This window comes from Monodelphis domestica, chromosome 1 (assembly GCF_027887165.1).
Source record: "Monodelphis domestica isolate mMonDom1 chromosome 1, mMonDom1.pri, whole genome shotgun sequence".
Classification (NCBI taxonomy): Eukaryota; Metazoa; Chordata; class Mammalia; order Didelphimorphia; family Didelphidae; genus Monodelphis; species Monodelphis domestica.
In genome coordinates this window covers 739,465,487-739,482,311 of record NC_077227.1, presented here as the reverse complement: position 1 = coordinate 739,482,311, position 16,825 = coordinate 739,465,487, and the positions used below count along the sequence as shown (strand labels likewise).

General features: G+C 48.1%; 1 protein-coding gene across 1 annotated transcript in view; it reads left to right on the top strand.

The window, feature by feature from the left end:
• The window catches only part of LOC100021406 (lysyl oxidase homolog 2), a 131,370-nt gene that overhangs the window by 77,644 nt on the left and 36,901 nt on the right, over positions 1-16,825 (top strand). The window contains 2 exon segments of the mRNA XM_007477871.3: positions 4,642-4,825; positions 13,592-13,743. Of these exon segments, the coding sequence (XP_007477933.2) occupies positions 4,642-4,825; positions 13,592-13,743 (336 nt within the window).

Genomic DNA, 16,825 nt, shown 5'->3' with positions numbered 1-16,825 from the left:
GACCCCCCCTCCAAGACCCCTCCCTTTTCAGCTGTCAATCTATAGCCTGAAAGTTTTTAAAAATTATTAAAATCTTTTATTTTCACTCTTCCACGTCCCCTCTCTAGGGAGCCATCCCTTGTTAAAAAAAAAAAACCCAACCCAACAGAACTTTAAAAATTAAGAGGAAAAAGAAGGCTGTTCATTAAAATCAGCAAACAAATTCTCTGGCTCTGACCGTATGTATGCTATTCCCAAAGTCCCTCGTTTTCTCATCTCTTTTTCTAGAGTCACACTTGGTCGTCAGGAGCATGTTGTTGTTGAGTCATTTTTCATTTGTGTCTGACTCTTCATGATGCCATTTGGAATTTCCTTGGAAAAGATACTGGAGTGGTTAGCTATTCCTTCTCCAGCTCATTTGACAGATGGGGAAACTGAAGCAGTTATGTGACTTGCCCAGGGTCACACAGCTAGTACGTGTCTGAGGCTGGACTTGAAATCAGGAAGATGTCTTTCTGCCTCCAGGCATGACACTCAATCTGATGTGCTACCTAGCTGCTCCTGCCATCAATGAATTAATGCATCTCTTTCCTCAGTTCTTCCAACATGACTTAGCCACCTTTTGTTGACTTTTTTCCTTTTAAACTCTTACCTTCTGTCTTGGAATCAATACTGTGTATTGGTTTCAAGGCAGATTAACAGCAAGAACTAGGCAATGGGTGTTAAGTGACTTACCCAGGGTCACACAGCTAGAAAGTGTCGGAGGTCAAATTCGAACCCAGGACCTCCCATCTCAGGGCCTGGCTCTCAATCCACTGAGTCACCAACTGCCCTTCCATTTTGTTACCTTTGCCAATTAGTTGAGTGTCAGCTGAAATCTCAGAGCTATTTTGATGGATGTTTCTTGTCTTTTGGGTGAATTGGAGCCATTTTTCATAAGGCTGTTTATAGCCGGCAATTCTTTTGAGAACTGTCTGTCCACATTCTTTGACCACGTACCCATGGAGAAGGGCTCATCAAAGAACAGAAGTCTGAGAGCCTGAGCCTCCTCTCTCCAGCCAAACCCCACCTCTCTTCCTGCCCCAGCCCTGGGGGACACGTTCTTAGTGCATCCCAAGAGCTCTTGGCTCCCCCCATCTGTACTCTTGTAAGGGCTGCTGGGACTTGGACCTCTAAAGGCATTAAAGCACACTGTCCTGGGGGCCTGGAAAGCTCCGCTCCGAGAGCTCGGGATGCTGGTTTCTTCCCATTTTTCACGCCCATCATTTGCTTGGTTTCAACATCGGTTGAGCTCAAGCCTTCACATGCCCTCAGACAAGACTCTGTAGGGGAAAGAGCACTGGAATCCCAACGGTTCTGTTTCCTGCCTTGGGCGAATTCCTCTGGGCCTCCATTTCTTCATCTTTAAAATTGGGATTTGTTTGGATGGGACAAGCTCCAGGTCTCCCCATTCCCATGTCCTCCTAGTTTCTGGCTGTGCTCGTTGCTCTCCTCCAAGGTTCCTTTCAGCTCTAAATATGTGAGCAATCAATCCACCAGTCGATCAACAAACACTTATTCAGTGCTTACTGTGTCCCAAGCATTGGGCACGCCAAGGCAAAGAGACACAAAAGCTGCGTTCTAGAACAATACCAGATGCTTTTCTGGCTCTTTAAAGATGACAGAGCACTCGTACATCCTGGGATTAAGGGGCTGGAGGTATTTTTATCCTCATTTTGCAAATGAGGAAACTGAGGCTGAGAAAGACTCTTGACTCTACTGGAATCCCATAGCTAATGTCAGAGATGGCATTTGAACCTAGGTTTTCCTAAGTCCAAGCCTAGCACTCTATCCATTTTACTCCAGTGCCTTGGCACAGATGAGACTAAAGGCTCTAAGACTGAAAGTCAAGGGCCTTATCTGTAGCCATTTTCTACACTGTCATCAGCAAACTAGGGAAGGGGGAGGAGAAAAGAGGAAACATTTATAAAGCACCTACAGTAATGCTAAATACTTTACAAATGTTATCTCATTTGATCCTAGAATCACCCGAGAAAGTAGTTTTTTTACAGATGAGGAAACTGAGGAAAACAAGTTAAATGACTTGCCCAGGGTCACACACCTAATAAGTAGAAAAGCACACGCTGAAGCTTGGGACAAAACCCCTCTCTATTGGCTGAGTCATTGTCAAGACTGGTGGGGGAGTAGGTGCAGGGGAAGGGACTCATGGGACTATTTCTTTTTCAGACCAGACCTGTGATTTCATTGGTGAAAGGAATTTCCATTGGGGAGATTCCTTCTTTTAATACTGATCAGTCTCTGCTTGACAGTTTGTGGTCCTGTAGTGTTGATTAAAGTTAAGTTATTTGCCCAAGATCACATAGCCAGTATCTGTCAGAGGCAGGACTCGAACTCAGATCTTCCTGGCATTAAGACTGGCTTCCTATTACTGCCTCACCTCACATGGGATGGTGGAAGAAGTTGTCATTCTGGGGCCAAAGGAATTGGTTTCCAGTCCTCTGACTGATACTTCTGAGCCACAGATCCATTAGAGCCAAGATTTAGAGTTGAAAGGAACCACAGAAGCCACGAAACCCAATCATTCCTCCTCCCCTGGCTTTGCAGACAAGGAATTGAAAGAGAGATTGAGTGACTGGCCCAAGGTCACACTCCCCAGCATCTGAAGCAGACCCTTGAGCCCTAGCGCTCCCGATTTGAGGTCTGGCTCCCCTCTGCATAAAGGGGAAATGAATGAGTTGGTCTAGATGGCCTCTTCATTCTGTGACTCTGCTGAGGCCCTTCGCCTTCTCTCCTGCCATGGTGGACACTTGCACGGATCATGGGAAAGAGGCCACGTGTCTGCCTCCCATGAGTCATGACCGAGTGGTGCAAGACTTCTAGGGAACATCCGTCCCGTGCAAGCCCTCGATGGCCAAAGGTCTCGCAAGTTCCTTCTGATGAGAATTAATGGCAGCTAAGATGGGTTTATGTAACCTCCAGCCAACTGGGAGAAGAGCAGATGTGGGAAGATGGAATTCTGGGGCTTGGCAGATGTGCTAGAAAGGAGGTGTGTGGCTCCAGCCATACAGGGGACTCGGTTCCCTTTGATAAGCCTGGCATATCCTGAGTGGCCCAGGAACCTGACACCTAGAATGCATGGAGGATGGACCCTCAGTGGGGATGCCCATTCCTGTACTGTACGGGGCTTCCCGGCATCATGCTAAGCCTGCCTCTTCCCTAGTGCTTAGAACACTGGACTTGGAGGTTTCCAATCCTACCTACTAGGGTTGTGACCCTGGGCAGATCGCTCAAGCTCTCTGCCTCAGTTTCTTTATCTGTAAAATGAGAGGCTGGTCCTTGACAGCTTCTAAGGTCCCCTCTGGCCCTAAAGCTAGGATCTTGTGATTCTTCGCAAGCCTCCTCCCCATCATCGACCCGGGGGACTGGACGTCCATGTTGTCCGTGTCTTTGTTGGACATGGCCCCCTTCCCCAACCCGATCAAGAGCTCGGGCAGTGACCATGGGGTCTGCTGACTTTTCCCCAAGCTTCTGTTGTCTACACCTCCAGTGGCAGCCCTTTAGTTGGCATGAACACCTCTGGCTTTATAGTTTTAGTATAAAAAATAAAGTATATATTTAGACTTATTCCCCCCAAGTAGGGGAAAGAGAAAGACCATCACCCCTACACTGCCAGGCATTTTACAATGATTATCCCATTTGGTGCTGACAACAACCCTAGAAGGTAGGTGCTATTATTATCCCCATTTTACAGTTGAGGAAACTGAGCTTTTGTTCTGGGTCAAACAGCTAGGAAGTATCTGAGGCCAGATTTGAACCCAGGACTTCCCATCTCTGGACCTGACCCTCAATCCACTGAGCCACCCAGCTGCCCCCATCCCATAAATATTGGTGGATTCATTGATCTGGCAGCCTCTGACTGGTGCTCCCGACCAAGTTCTCTCAATTCCTTCCACAAGGAAACCCATATGTGAACACGGATTGCCATTAACATCATGAACAACAACATGGTCTTTCTCAATCCCATGGGAAGAGTTACTAGACTTGGAGTCGGTAAACCCTGACCTGCATCGCGCTGTGGCCACTCAGCTGTCACTCGGTGTGGCCCTGGATATGTGGTTTAACTTCTCCCGAGTCTCAGTGTCCTCATCTGTAAAGTGGGGATAATAATGGGGCTGCCTCCTAGGGTTATTATGAGGACCCAATGAGGGAGAATGGCTAAAGCACTTTGCAGGTCTCAAAGCACTGTCTGTGTTAGCTATTATTATCTTCACTTGTTGGTTGGGGAAACTGAGTCTCAGAGAGGTCACAGGACTCATCCATGACCACACAGTATCAGGGAACGAGCCAGATTTCAGATCTAGGTGAGGCCTGTAGGACTGGCAGGACCCGAGTTGCAATTCCAGCTTCCTGGGCCTCGATTTTCTCATTTGTAAAATGAGTAAATTGGAAGGGATGACCCTCTGAGGGCCCTTCCAGCTATAGATCAGTATAAAATGGTGGCATGATAGTGAGAGGCCCCATGGAGAGTCTGGCCCAAGGCCACACCCATGGCGAGGGATGGAGGGTAGGTGGGAGGCGGGCAGCCCATCTCCTGAGATGCCCTAAGACAAGCTGGGCACCAGGGCCACTTCTCTGCTCAGAGGGGCCAATTTCTCTTCCCAGCAACCCCTGGTGCGGCTGAGAGGAGGTGCCAACACCGGAGAAGGGCGAGTGGAGGTGCTCAAGAACGGGGAATGGGGAACCATCTGCGATGACCAGTGGAATTTGGTGTCTGCCAGTGTGGTCTGCCGGGAGCTGGGCTTTGGAAGCGCCAAAGAGGCCATCACAGGCGCCAGGCTTGGGCAAGGTAAGAAGCAGCTCATGGCATCCCAGACAAAGGAGCTAATGGGCCACCATGTGAGCCTTTCTCTTTTTGCCAAAGACCTCCCCAGCCTTTTCTTTCTCTCCTCTACTACTGGTAAACTTAGGCAAATGGGTACGTTGGCATGATGTATGCCTGTGGCAATTTTCCAAGAGTTCCTCTCCCTTCCTTCCTCCCTTCCTCCTCCTTCCTCCCTCTCTCCCTCCCTCTCTCCCTTCCCTCCTTCTGTCCTTCCCTCCTTCTGTCCTTTCCTTCCATCCTTCTGTCCTTCCTTCCCTCCTTTCCTTCCTTTCTTCCTTCTTTCCCTCTTTCTTTCCTTCCTTCCCCCTTCCTCCCTCCTTTCCTTTCTCTTTTCCTTTTTCCCTCCCTCCCTCCATCCCTCCCTCCCTTCCTTCCTTCCTTTCCCCCTTCCTCCCTCCCTTCCTTCCTCTTTTCCTTTTTCCCTCCCTCCCTCCCTCCCTCCCTCCTTCCTTCCTTCCTTCCTTCCTTCCTTCCTTCCTTCCTTCCTTCCTTCCTTCCTTCCTTCCTTCCTTCCTTCCTTCCTTCCTCCTTCCTTCCTTCCTTACCTCCTTCTCTCCTTCCTTCCCCCTTCCTCCCTCCCTTCCTTCCTCTTTTCCTTTTCCCTCCCTCCCTCCCTCCTTCCTTCCTTCCTTCCTTCCTTCCTTCCTTCCTTCCTTCCTTCCTTACTCCTTCCTTCCTTCCTTACCTCCTTCTCTCCTTCCTTCCCCCTTCCTCCCTCCCTTCCTTCCTCTTTTCCTTTTCCCTCCCTCCCTCCCTCCTTCCTTCCTTCCTTCCTTCCTTCCTTCCTTCCTTCCTTCCTTCCTTCCTTCCTTCCTTCCTTCCTTCCTTCCTTCCTTCCTTCCTTCCTTCCTTCCTTCCTTCCTTCCTTCCTTCCTTCCTTCCTTCCTTCCTCCCTTCCTTCCTTCCTCCCTTCCTTCCTTCCTTCCTTCCTTCCTTCCTTCTTTCCTTCCTTCCCCATCCCAGCCACCCTCTCCTAAACCTGGTTCTGCTTATCTATACCTTTCCTAAAATGTAGTATCCAGACCTTAGTCCTGTACGCTGGTTGTGACCTGATTGGGAGAACATAGAGGATAGATCATCTCTCTCCATCTGGGAACTAGAGTATCATAGCCTTGGGGACTACCACATCCTTCTAAAGACTCATCTTGAGCTTGGGAGTCACTAAGCCCCCCTGATCTTTTTCACAGGAGCCGTTGGTCTAGCCATGCCTCCCCTATCTTGTATCTGAGAGGTTGATTTTGAAAAACCTTTTGTAGCTCTTCCTTACATTCATTCTTGTTAGAGGGACAATCTTGGAACCAGTAAGACCTGAGTTCAATTCCTGCTTCTGGCACGTAGCAGTTGTGCCACTTGTCAATGAGAGATTTAGTCAACAAGCCTTTATTAAACCATCAGTCAAGTGCCAAATGTTAGACTAAGGGCTGGGAATTCAGAGAAAGGCAAAATGATCCCATCCTCAAGGGGTTCACCTGCTAATGGGGGAGACACAGGCAAGGTACTCCATCCATACAAGATAGAAACAGGGTACACAGGCTGCAGTCTCAGACGGAAGGTATTAGCCCGGGGTGGGGGGGGGGCGCCGTGAAAGGCTTCTGGCGAATGGTGGGGTCAGAGAGGAATCTTAAAGGAAACCAGGAGGGAGCACTGGTGAGGGAAAGGACAGTGGGCAGGGAAAAGGCATGGAGCTGGCAGATCCAGCTAGGGTGGGGAGCGGCCACTCACTCAAGCCCTCAGAGAGCCCACACAGTTTTCGAAGACTCCAGAGAGCCCCCAAAGTTAGTGTAGTTTTAAACTTTAGTAATGATAATGGCAGGGGGAAGGTAGGTGGCTCAGTGGATGGAGAGTCAGGCCTAGAGATGGAAGGTCCTGGGTTCAAATCTGGCCTTGGACACTTCCCAGCTGTGTGACCCTGGGCAAGTCACTTGACCCCCATTGCCTAGCCCTTGCCCTTCTGTCTTAGAATTGTTGCTAAAAGAGAAAGTAAGGATTTGAAAAAATAATGGTGATGGTGATGGTGATGGTGATGGTGATAAGCTTTAATAGTCTGTAACTCTACAAAGGCTTTAGGGACCTCCGTAGCAGCTTCCCACTGCGTTAGGAGAGGGAGTTCCCTCATCCAGGCACCCTCTACACCATGAAGTTCCAGGGCCAGCCAGTCCAAGAAGGAGTTCCCTTGCCTTTCCCTCGGCCCGTCATTCGAGCCTGTGGAGGCATTTTTCATCCTGGACTGGCATCCAGCACATTATCCCTTTCAGAGACCTTCATGGTCTCTGCCAAGCTGATGAGCTTCCCATCTCTGCCTCCTTCACACCAATAAAAATGTGCCAGGACCGAGAGGGGATTCCCCCTGCCCTGGCACTCCCCTGGTGGCTCCCTCCAAGCACAAGGGTGACACAGCTAGGAAGTGTAGGAGGTCAGATTTGAACCCAGTACCTCTCATCTCTGGGCCTGGCTCTCCATCCATTGAGCCACTCGGCTGTCCTCTAAATTATTATTATTATCTGTACCCTGGAGGAGTAACTTCCCCGCTGCACTCAGTTTTGTCCTCTATAAAAAGAGGGGGTTGGACTAGACGGCTTCTGGACCCCTTCCAGCTTCTAGATCTATAATCTATGGGTGACCTGGGATGAGTCGGTTCCCCTTTTGCCCCTCAGATTCCTCCCCTGTAAAAGAAGGAGGCTACATGCTAGAGATTTGGCCTCTGAGCACCCAGTTCTGGATCTGTGAGCCTATGAACTCTCCACGAGGCTGGTGCTGCCCCTGACCACCACCGAGAGGAAATCTGGTTTCCATTACCTGTCAAGCCTGGATCGAGGGGACAGACGAGCTTTTAAAGGGGTATTTTCCCAACCTGAGTGCTAGAGGAGGCCTCTCACATACCAAACTTCTTCACACTTCCTCCCCAGACCCCGCTTCTAGGCATGGCCAGGGCTGAGGGCCCCTCACTCACAATGGACCGTGTCTTCCATTTCGGGTTTGAAAACAAGTCACAGGAGCATCTGCCAGGGCTAGAAACAAGTGTAGATTTCATTGGAGGGTGAGGGGCTCAGCAGGGAGGGTCCCAGGCTGTGAGATGGGGCTGGGCGGCCACAGGGTCAGTGATCTCAGAGCTGGAAAGGTCTTTAGAGATGAGTACAGCCCCCTCATTTCACACATTCTACACATATTTCCAGCCCATCAGAAACACAATCCCAGAACAGAATGCAGTGAGGTCATCAGCCCTCAGACTTTAGGAAGAAAAGCCCAGAATAACCTGGAGGTCTGCCTCACACTTCATTCTCTTGTTTTTAATTTTCTTCTAATTGATGCCTTTTGTTTTTCGAAATACACACATTCCTTTTTTGAAAATTGGTTCCTTTTATTAATCTCTCTCTCTCCTTCTCTCTCTCTCTCTCTCTCTCTCTCTCTTTCTCTCTCTCTCTCTCTCTCTCTCTCTTTCTCTGTCTGTCTGTCTCTCTCTCCTTGTCTCTGTCTTTCTCTCTGTCTTTCTCTCTCTCTCTCTCTCTCTCTCTCTCTCTCTCTCTCTCTCTCTCTCTTTCTCTGTCTGTCTGTCTCTCTCTCCTTGTCTCTGTCTTTCTCTCTCTCTGTCTGTCTCTCTCTCTGTCTCTGTCTCTGTCTGTCTCTCTGTCTTTCTCTCTGTCTGTCTGTCTCTCTCTCCTTGTCTCTGTCTTTCTCTCTCTCTCTCTGTCTCTGTCTCTCTCTGTCTCTCTCTCTGTCTCTGTCTCTCTCTGTCTCTCTCTCTCCCTTGCACTGGACAATTAAAAAAATGAATAAATAAAGCCCCTCAACCCATACATGCAGGGGCAGTCAAGCATGTTTCCATGCTGGCAATGCCAATGGAACCATCTCAGTATTTGAAGCTTCTCCCCAATGGCAAATGCCATCTTGGTTCCCTCAGTTGTGACTGATCGTTGCATCAATTCAAATTCTGAAAGATCTCAAAGATGGTTTTCTCTGCCAAGTGTTACTATTGTGCAAATTGTTCTTTCACTTCTGCCTGCTTCACTCTGCCTCAGTCCATCGAGATCTTCCCAGTTTCCTCTGAAATCGCCCATTTCATCATTCTTATGTCACAGGAATATTCCACTCCATTCGGTTGCCAGTTTGTTAGTCATTCCCCAAGAGGAGGACATCGCCTCAGTTTCCAGATTTTCTTCTATAGAGTTCCTAGTGTGGGAAAGTCAGGGACTTCCACTTGGGGCCCAGCCTCAGGGGGGGTCTTTGGGAAAACTGGGAGGTTTCACACCCATAGAAATAGATCTCTCAGAGCCATCTGGGAGTTTTCTTCTCGGGATGCCCCGATCAAAAGTGGATCCATGCTTTGATGTGGGACGATTGCTTAGTTCTGCCCTGGTGTTTGAGAAGAGGTTCTGTGGGCTCGTGGTCAGGGAGGGAGCCTGGGGAACTGGAGAAATGTTAGCTGGAGGGGCCCAACAAGGTCACAAGAAATTGCAAAAAAGAGAGAGAAGATGTACAGAGGGCAAACGGACTTTCTCCGGCCCTGGAACATCTTCTCCGTAACGGCTAGGACTAGTCATTGAAACGCTCTTTCCCGGTCAGGAGGACGGGTCTCAGAGCCCGGAAGACCTAGGGTCCAGGCCTTCCTCTGACCTCCAGCTGTCTGGGCATTTCTCGGTGCCCCATGTCAGTCTCAAAGTCTATAAACCAGGAAAAACCTGCTGTTCACACCAAAGAAACCCCCCGTCCAGATTACAGTTTTGAAAAACCCTCATTTTGAGATAGTCCTCTTCTGGCCAAACTTTAAAAAGCTATTTGTTTTTCCTTTTAAAAGTCTATTCCTCTCCCAGATACTTCCCAGCTGTATGACCCTGGACAAGTCATTTAACCCTGATTGCCTCACCCCTGACACCCTTCTGTCTAAAAATTGATAACTAAGACAGAAGGTAAGGGTTTTTTTTTGGGGGGGGGGGATGACTATGTGACCTCAGGAAATCCTTTAACCTCTTGAGGCCTCAGTTTCTTTGTTTGTAAAAATGAGTTAGGCTGGAGGACCTGTAGGAGTAAAAATGAATAAATATTCCTAGTATTTAAAAATATATAGGATGTTTAATAATGAATCAAAAGAGGGGAAAAGAAAAAAGGTCCTTTCAGTCCAGTGAGCAGAGCAAAGAGAGCCAAAGCCACAGGTGCAGCACTTTACCAAAAGCACAAGAAGAGCCCCACGGCGTGGCTCTCAGCCACGTTTACCTCCCGAGCATCCTTACGTAAGATGAGGACATAACTTAAAGGATGCTGGGACTGTAGCTCAGGTGCAGCACATTTTCCACCTGCACAACCTCTAAGGTTAATTGACTGCAAACGACATGCAATCCCTCAATCTGACCCTTTAGACTCAATCTCATGGGGAAGAGCCGACAAGGACTGAGCTCAGTGTGCTTCCAGCCCCCCAGACTCCCTTTTAAGCTACAGTCTGCAGAGAAGTTGCTGGCCCAAGCTCACACTTGCTTTGCTCATAATCTTGTGAATTAGGGTGAACAAGTAAAATGACTTGGCTAGGATCACGTCGGCAGGAAGTCGAAAGAAGGGAGGCCAAGGGGAGTTCCAAAGGGATCTCAGCTCTTCCCCAGCTTCCATGGTTTGTCCTTTTCTTTCTTGTAGCCCCAGAGCTTCGCACATAGTAGGTGCTTAATTCATGTTTGTTGCCTGATGGACCAGGGTTGTTGTGAGGATTAAATGAGATGACACAGGTTATCCTTCGCAAACCTTGAAGCCTTATGGAAATACTGGTCATTACTAGAACCCAGGGCTCCCTTTTTTCAGGATACAGCTGAGTCTTAGGAGTTCCTTGTGATTCGGGAAGCATCCCCTTCCCTTCTCTGGACCTGTTTTTGGATCTTGGCTCTACCCCTCTTGTGTTATTGCAAGGAAAGCACTTTGACCTTCTCCCCTTCCCCCCCCCCCCCAATAATAAAGAATCTTCTTGAAATAACATTCTATTGATGTGCAATACAATAGAAAGCATAGTAGTTCTGGAGTGAGAGGACCTGGGTTCAAATCCTGCTGCTGACACTACCTGTATGACCTTGGAAAAGTCACTAAGCTTCAGTTTCCTCATCTGTAAAATAAGGGTGCTTGAGGCCCCTTCCAGCTTTTTTTTAAAAACATCAAATAAGCTTTATTACTACTCCATCCCCATTGCTAAACCTTGGCTTATAAGGATGAAAAGAAAATCCGTTCCTCACACAAAGATACAATGTCCACATTATTCAAGGGAAATAGTTTTTTTTTTTTAAACTCTTACCTTCCATCTTAGAATCAATACTGCGTATTAGTTCCAAGGCAGAAGAGTGATAAGGGCTGGGCAATGGGGGTTAAGTGACTTACCCAGGGTCACACAGCTAGGAAGTGTCTGAGGCCATATTTGAACCCAGGACCTCCCATCTCTAGGCCTGGCTCACAATCCATTGAGCCATCCAACTGCCCCCAAGGGAAATATTTTTTAAACCTTCAATCTCCAAGGGTACGTCAGTTGTTTTTATGATCATTACATGTTTTATTTCCCATTCCTATTACTCCTGTACACACTGGATATTATGGGATTCTACTCCTACCTATTCTGCCTCTAACTTTGTGTGACCTTAGATAAGTCATTTGCCTTTCTGGGCCTCAGTTTCCCCAGGTGTAAATTGAGGGGTTTAGACCCTCGAAGCTGTACATATACAATCCTGTGGCCTCTCTGGCCCTTATCTGTAAAATGAAGAAGGTCAAACTATGACATCTAAGCCCTAATTTTCTGTCATTTATGTCACTTCATTTTTTTTTTCAGTTATCCCATCCAAGAAATGGGATACCCATTACACGGTTTCTAAGTGCCCACTGTGGCACTCTGTTGGGCTCTGGGCACATACAAAAAACCCCAAGTTCTCGCCTTCAAAGAGCTAATATTCTATTAAGGGAAAGAGGGTTGAGATACAATATAGCCACAGATAAATACAAATTGTATATAAAATAAATGTGAAGGGGGCAGCTGAGTGGCTCAGTGGATGGAGAGTCAGGCCTAGAGATGGGAGGTCCTGGGTTCAAATCTGGCCTCAGATACTTCCTAGCTCTGTGACCCTGGGCAAGTCACTTGACCCCCATGGCCTAGCCCTTACCACTCTTCTGCCTTGGAGCCAACACACAGTACTGATTCCAAGATGGAAGGTAAGGGTTTAAAAAACAAAAAATAAAAAATAAATGTGAAATCCTCGGGAGGTGGGGGGCAGGTGCTGCTGGCACTGACCACTAGTGTAATCAGGGAAGGCTTCCTGTAGGAGGGCACTTGGGCTGAGCCTTGTTGGAAGCTGGCGTTTCCCAGAGATGGAGACGATGAAGGAGAAGATAGTTTCTTTTTCTCCCCTTTGCTATTCCCTGCTCTGCCAAGCCTTTGAGAGTCTTGTTGGGCTCCTCCCGGGGCAGCTTGTTGCTTCTGCTGCTTCCAGGGTCCCGCCGATGGGAGACGTCCACCAGGGCTCGCATGAGAGAAACGTTCCACGGGGCAGGACGCAGCCAGCTTCCCCAGGGTGTGTGCGGGCTGACCTAATTCTTTCCCAGGCAGCCCAGGGTTTCCTAAGGACTCCACGGCTGGAGAACTGGAGGCAAATCGGGGCTGCACTCTGCGCAGCGGTGGCTTCTGGGAGGAGCTGCCCACCGGGCTTCCTCCTCTCTCCGGGGATGGCGGCCGCGCGCCCCTTTGCCCCAGGGAGATCGGCACCCGCAGAAGCCGGACGTGCGCCTTTAGAAGGAAAGGCGTCGCCTCTGGGAATGCTGGAGGAGGCACCCTGGTGCCTGTCCCTACCAAGGCCACCTCTTCCACACCGGACCCCCAGGGAGAGGGCGTCAGCACCCTGGGGAGGCGGGGCGGGGAGCAGGACCAGAGAAACCTTCTGCAGGGAATCTCTCAAGCCTGACCCAGGAGGCCACGTCAGAGCAGTGGCTCAAAGAACCATTCAGGAAACGTCAGCCGAGGGCTGTGCGCCAGGGACTTAAACACTGGACTTGCACCTCCGACACAAGGGACGTGTGTGACAATCGGCAGGTTCATTTAACTACAAGAGAAGGCCTGGCATGAAGCAGGGAAGGAGATGCTGTAGAGAGCAAGATAAGGCAGAAACCCACCCATTAGAGAGTCTAGAAGACCTGGGTTCAAATCTCACCCTCGACACGTGTTAGTTGTTTGACCTTGGACAAGTCCCTGGACCTCCGTTTCTTTCTCTGTAAAGGGAGGGAGTTTGACTAATGAGTTCTAGATCCCATGAGTCCATTCATTTCTGAAGCCTTTATTAAGTACCTGCTGTATATCAAGTACTGGAGACGCAAGGACAGAAATGGAACAGTGCCCTTCTCGAGGAGCTTGCAGTTTCTTAGAAGGAAACAAAGTGTATACGGAAAATTAGTTACCAAACAGATACAAAATCATTTCCAACCTTCGAGACGATCCTCTCCATTTACAGATGAGAGCATTAAGGCTCAGAGAAGGACGATAATGGCCTGCCCAGGGTTGCACGGTCAATACGCATTTTCAGAGGCAGGATTTGAACCTAGGTCTTCCCATTTTGCTGCACCACACTGCATCATGGGACCTGGGACCAAGACTAGACTACTGAGAGTGGCGGCGAGGTCTCTGAGTGAGAGTGAAGCCCACCCTTCATCTGCAAATCCATCCCCCCACCATTCAGCCCTTCCCAGTGTCTATGATCTTATTAGTTATTTTGCTGTTTCCCCCTCTAGGGATTGGGTCCATCCACCTCAATGAAATACAGTGCACCGGGTTCGAGAAATCCATCATTGATTGTAAGTTCAACGTTGAGAACCTGGGCTGCAGCCATGAAGAAGATGCTGGTGTGAGGTGCAACATCCCAGCCATGGGCTTCCAGAACCAGGTAAGGAGACGGGACTCACAGAGGACTCTTCTCCACAACTGGAGCTGACCAGCCAGCATAAAGTCAACTCTGGAGGCCAGAGAATTGTAGGCTTTTGGACAGCAAAAGACTTTGGAAATCGCCTAAACAGAGGGGGAAACGGAGATTTCATAAAGCCCGAAAACACACAAGTTGTAAATAGGCGAGTCAAGATGCCCTAACTCCAAGGGCTGGGGGAGAAGGGAGGGAATAAGCCTTTATCAATTTGCCCGTGTTCCAGGCACTTTGCTAAGTGCTTTCCATATATTATCTCATTTAATTCTCACAACAATCTTGTGTGACCGTTGCTATTATTAGTCCAATTTTACAAATGAGGAAATTGAGGCAAACAAAGGTTATAGAATTTGCCCAGGTCACACAGCTAGGAAGTGTCTGAGGTTGGGTTTGAACTCTAGTCTTCCTGACTTCCAGGTACATCAATCCCTCCCCTACACTACTTAGCTGCATCAAAACTCCTAATATATCCTAAGTATTTTCTCTTTGGCCTGGGAGCTCTTGAACTTGGCAATAACATTCCTGGGAGTTATCATTTGGGTATTTTTTGTGGGAGGTGATCTGTGGATTCTTTCAGTTTCTATTTTACCTTCTTGTTCAAGAATATCAGGGCAATTTTTTTGATAATTTCTTGCAATATGATGTCTAGGCTTTTTTTTTTTATCATGACAGTTGTGTCCAGTGGGAGAGCCCCCTTACTTCTCTTGTTGTTTGTTTTTGACTCTTGTTGTTTTGAGGCACTTTTTAAAGATTGGTTTCGAAGGGTTCTCAGAGTAGTTTCAGTTTTCACTGCTGCTAAACTGACATTTTGGCTCCATCCCACTACAATATCCTAAGAAGAGATGCCATTAGCTCCAACAACAGGTGGTACATCTATGTCATGGTACTGGGATCACTTCCCCAGGACTATGAAGAAAGTCTTCTAAAGCCAAACCATGGTGTGTAACCCATGGTAGGTAGGTAGTCCATGGCTCTGGAAGTTTTTGTCAATTCAGTCCAAGCTCTGGGATGATACTGCTGAGCTAGAAAATATGGCTCTAGCCATGGATTGAGGGCATATGTCATCTGGAGATCAATCAAGTTCAAGTTTGGAGAAGGTCTTCCCCAGAGGTTAGTCACTGAATGATGAATTTTTCAGCCATAGCAATTCCTGAAGCCATCTTCCAGGGCAAGAGGGTATCATGGTAGAAGGGACTTGGAACTAGTAGACTAAGATTGAGATATCAGGTCTTTCTCTTACTAGTTCAGGCTGTTCCATGCCTAGATCGCTGTCCCTCCTTAAAATGCAGAATCATGACATCACATCTCCCTCCCTCTTGAAACTCCCAGTTCCTTTCCTGTCATCATGAGATCATAGCTTTAGAGTTGGAAGGGACTCTAGAGACCACTGGGCCATTCCTACCCCATTTTACAAAAGAGGAAACTGAGGCACAGAGTGACTAAGTGACTTTACCAGAGTCACACAACTAATAAGTGTCTTGAGGAGGGATTTGAACCCAGGTTTTTCTGAAAGCTCAACATATCCACTCTGTGATGCTCTCATTCTAGGGTAGGAAATTAACTTATCCAAGGTGATACAGTTAGGAAGTCTCAAAGAGAATCCTCATCTCACTTTTCTATTCGTCAAATTTTGTTCTGAGGAAGACACTCCTTTGGATTCCTAAGGACAAAGAAAATGTAAAAAGCAGCAGCAGCCTGATCAGAGTCAAGACACAGGAACACAGAAGAATTCACTCTAATTCATGACCCTGATATAGAAATTAATATCGTGTATGAAAAATAAATTCTCAATAGAGCTTTCCCTAACATGATAGCTAACATGATAGAGTACTTACTGTATCCCAGATACTGTACTAAGCATTTAATAATGATTACTTTACTTGACTCTCACAACAACCCTGGGAGGTGAGGAGGGGGCTATTATTATCCCATTTTACAGATGAGGAAACTGAGGCAGGTGGAGGTTAAATGACTTACCCAGGTCACATAGTAAGTATTTGAGGCCATCCAGACCCAGTGCTCTATCCATTGTGCCCCTAGTTACCTCAATGATTGTGGAGTCAGAGGTCCTGGGTTCAGATCCCACCTCAAACACTACCCACGTGATCTTGAGCAAGTCTTCAGCTTCTTCCTGGATAAAATGAGGGGGTTGGAGGGAGTTGGACCAGATGTCCTCCAAGGTCCCCGCCAGCTCTGTGATGTCATGATTCTGCATTTAGAGCTCACCAGCCCAGGATGAAATATGACCCTTTCAGAGTTCTGTGGAGGCTAGGACAAGGCCAGCCTGGGGGTTTCCGGCTAGATTTGGAAAAAGGCAGAAAGCTAGACCCAAGAAGCCAGAGTTTTCCCAGAAGATGCCGCTAAGTCGGGGAACATCTATGTATCGCAGCAGGCGTGGTCTCTGCTGATGGCTTTCTGAGCGTGAGCAAAAAGCCAGAACTGCTGGCTGAGATGCCTCATGTGTTGCATGGAGAGAGGAAGACGGGGAGGGCTTTTTGCACAGTTTCACATCTGGATTAAATTATGGCAGTAGTGAGAAATAATACCATACGATGACCTAGCCTGGAGTGGTGACAAAGTGCTTTCACATACATTCATTTGATCCACACAGTGGCCCTGGAAAGTAGGGAGCCTGTGAATTATTGCCCCCATTTGACATTTATGGAAACTGAGGTTCAGATGGACTAGCAAATGTGCCTGAGCTCCTGTAGCCAGGCCCCTGTGTCTTCTGTTACTGCTATCCTGGATTCACCCCATGCTCTCTGATCACGGGATAGCCAAGGGCATAGGAAGCAGGAGCTCTGGAATCGAGCAGACAGGGAGGAACAAGATGGAGATTTACATCTACTAGATCATTGGATTTCTGCTCTTGGAATGAATTCTGTTTGGTTTTGGATCAGCTGAGAATACGCCAAGTGCCAGTCAAAGGAAGCTGAGTAGACAGTACCAGCCTGTTTAGAAAATAAGCCTTACTCTGCCCCCCAGCCCCAGTCACTGAACTCCAAGGATTGCTGACAGCTGGAGAAGTTTGTTCTGGCTGTGGCAGAAT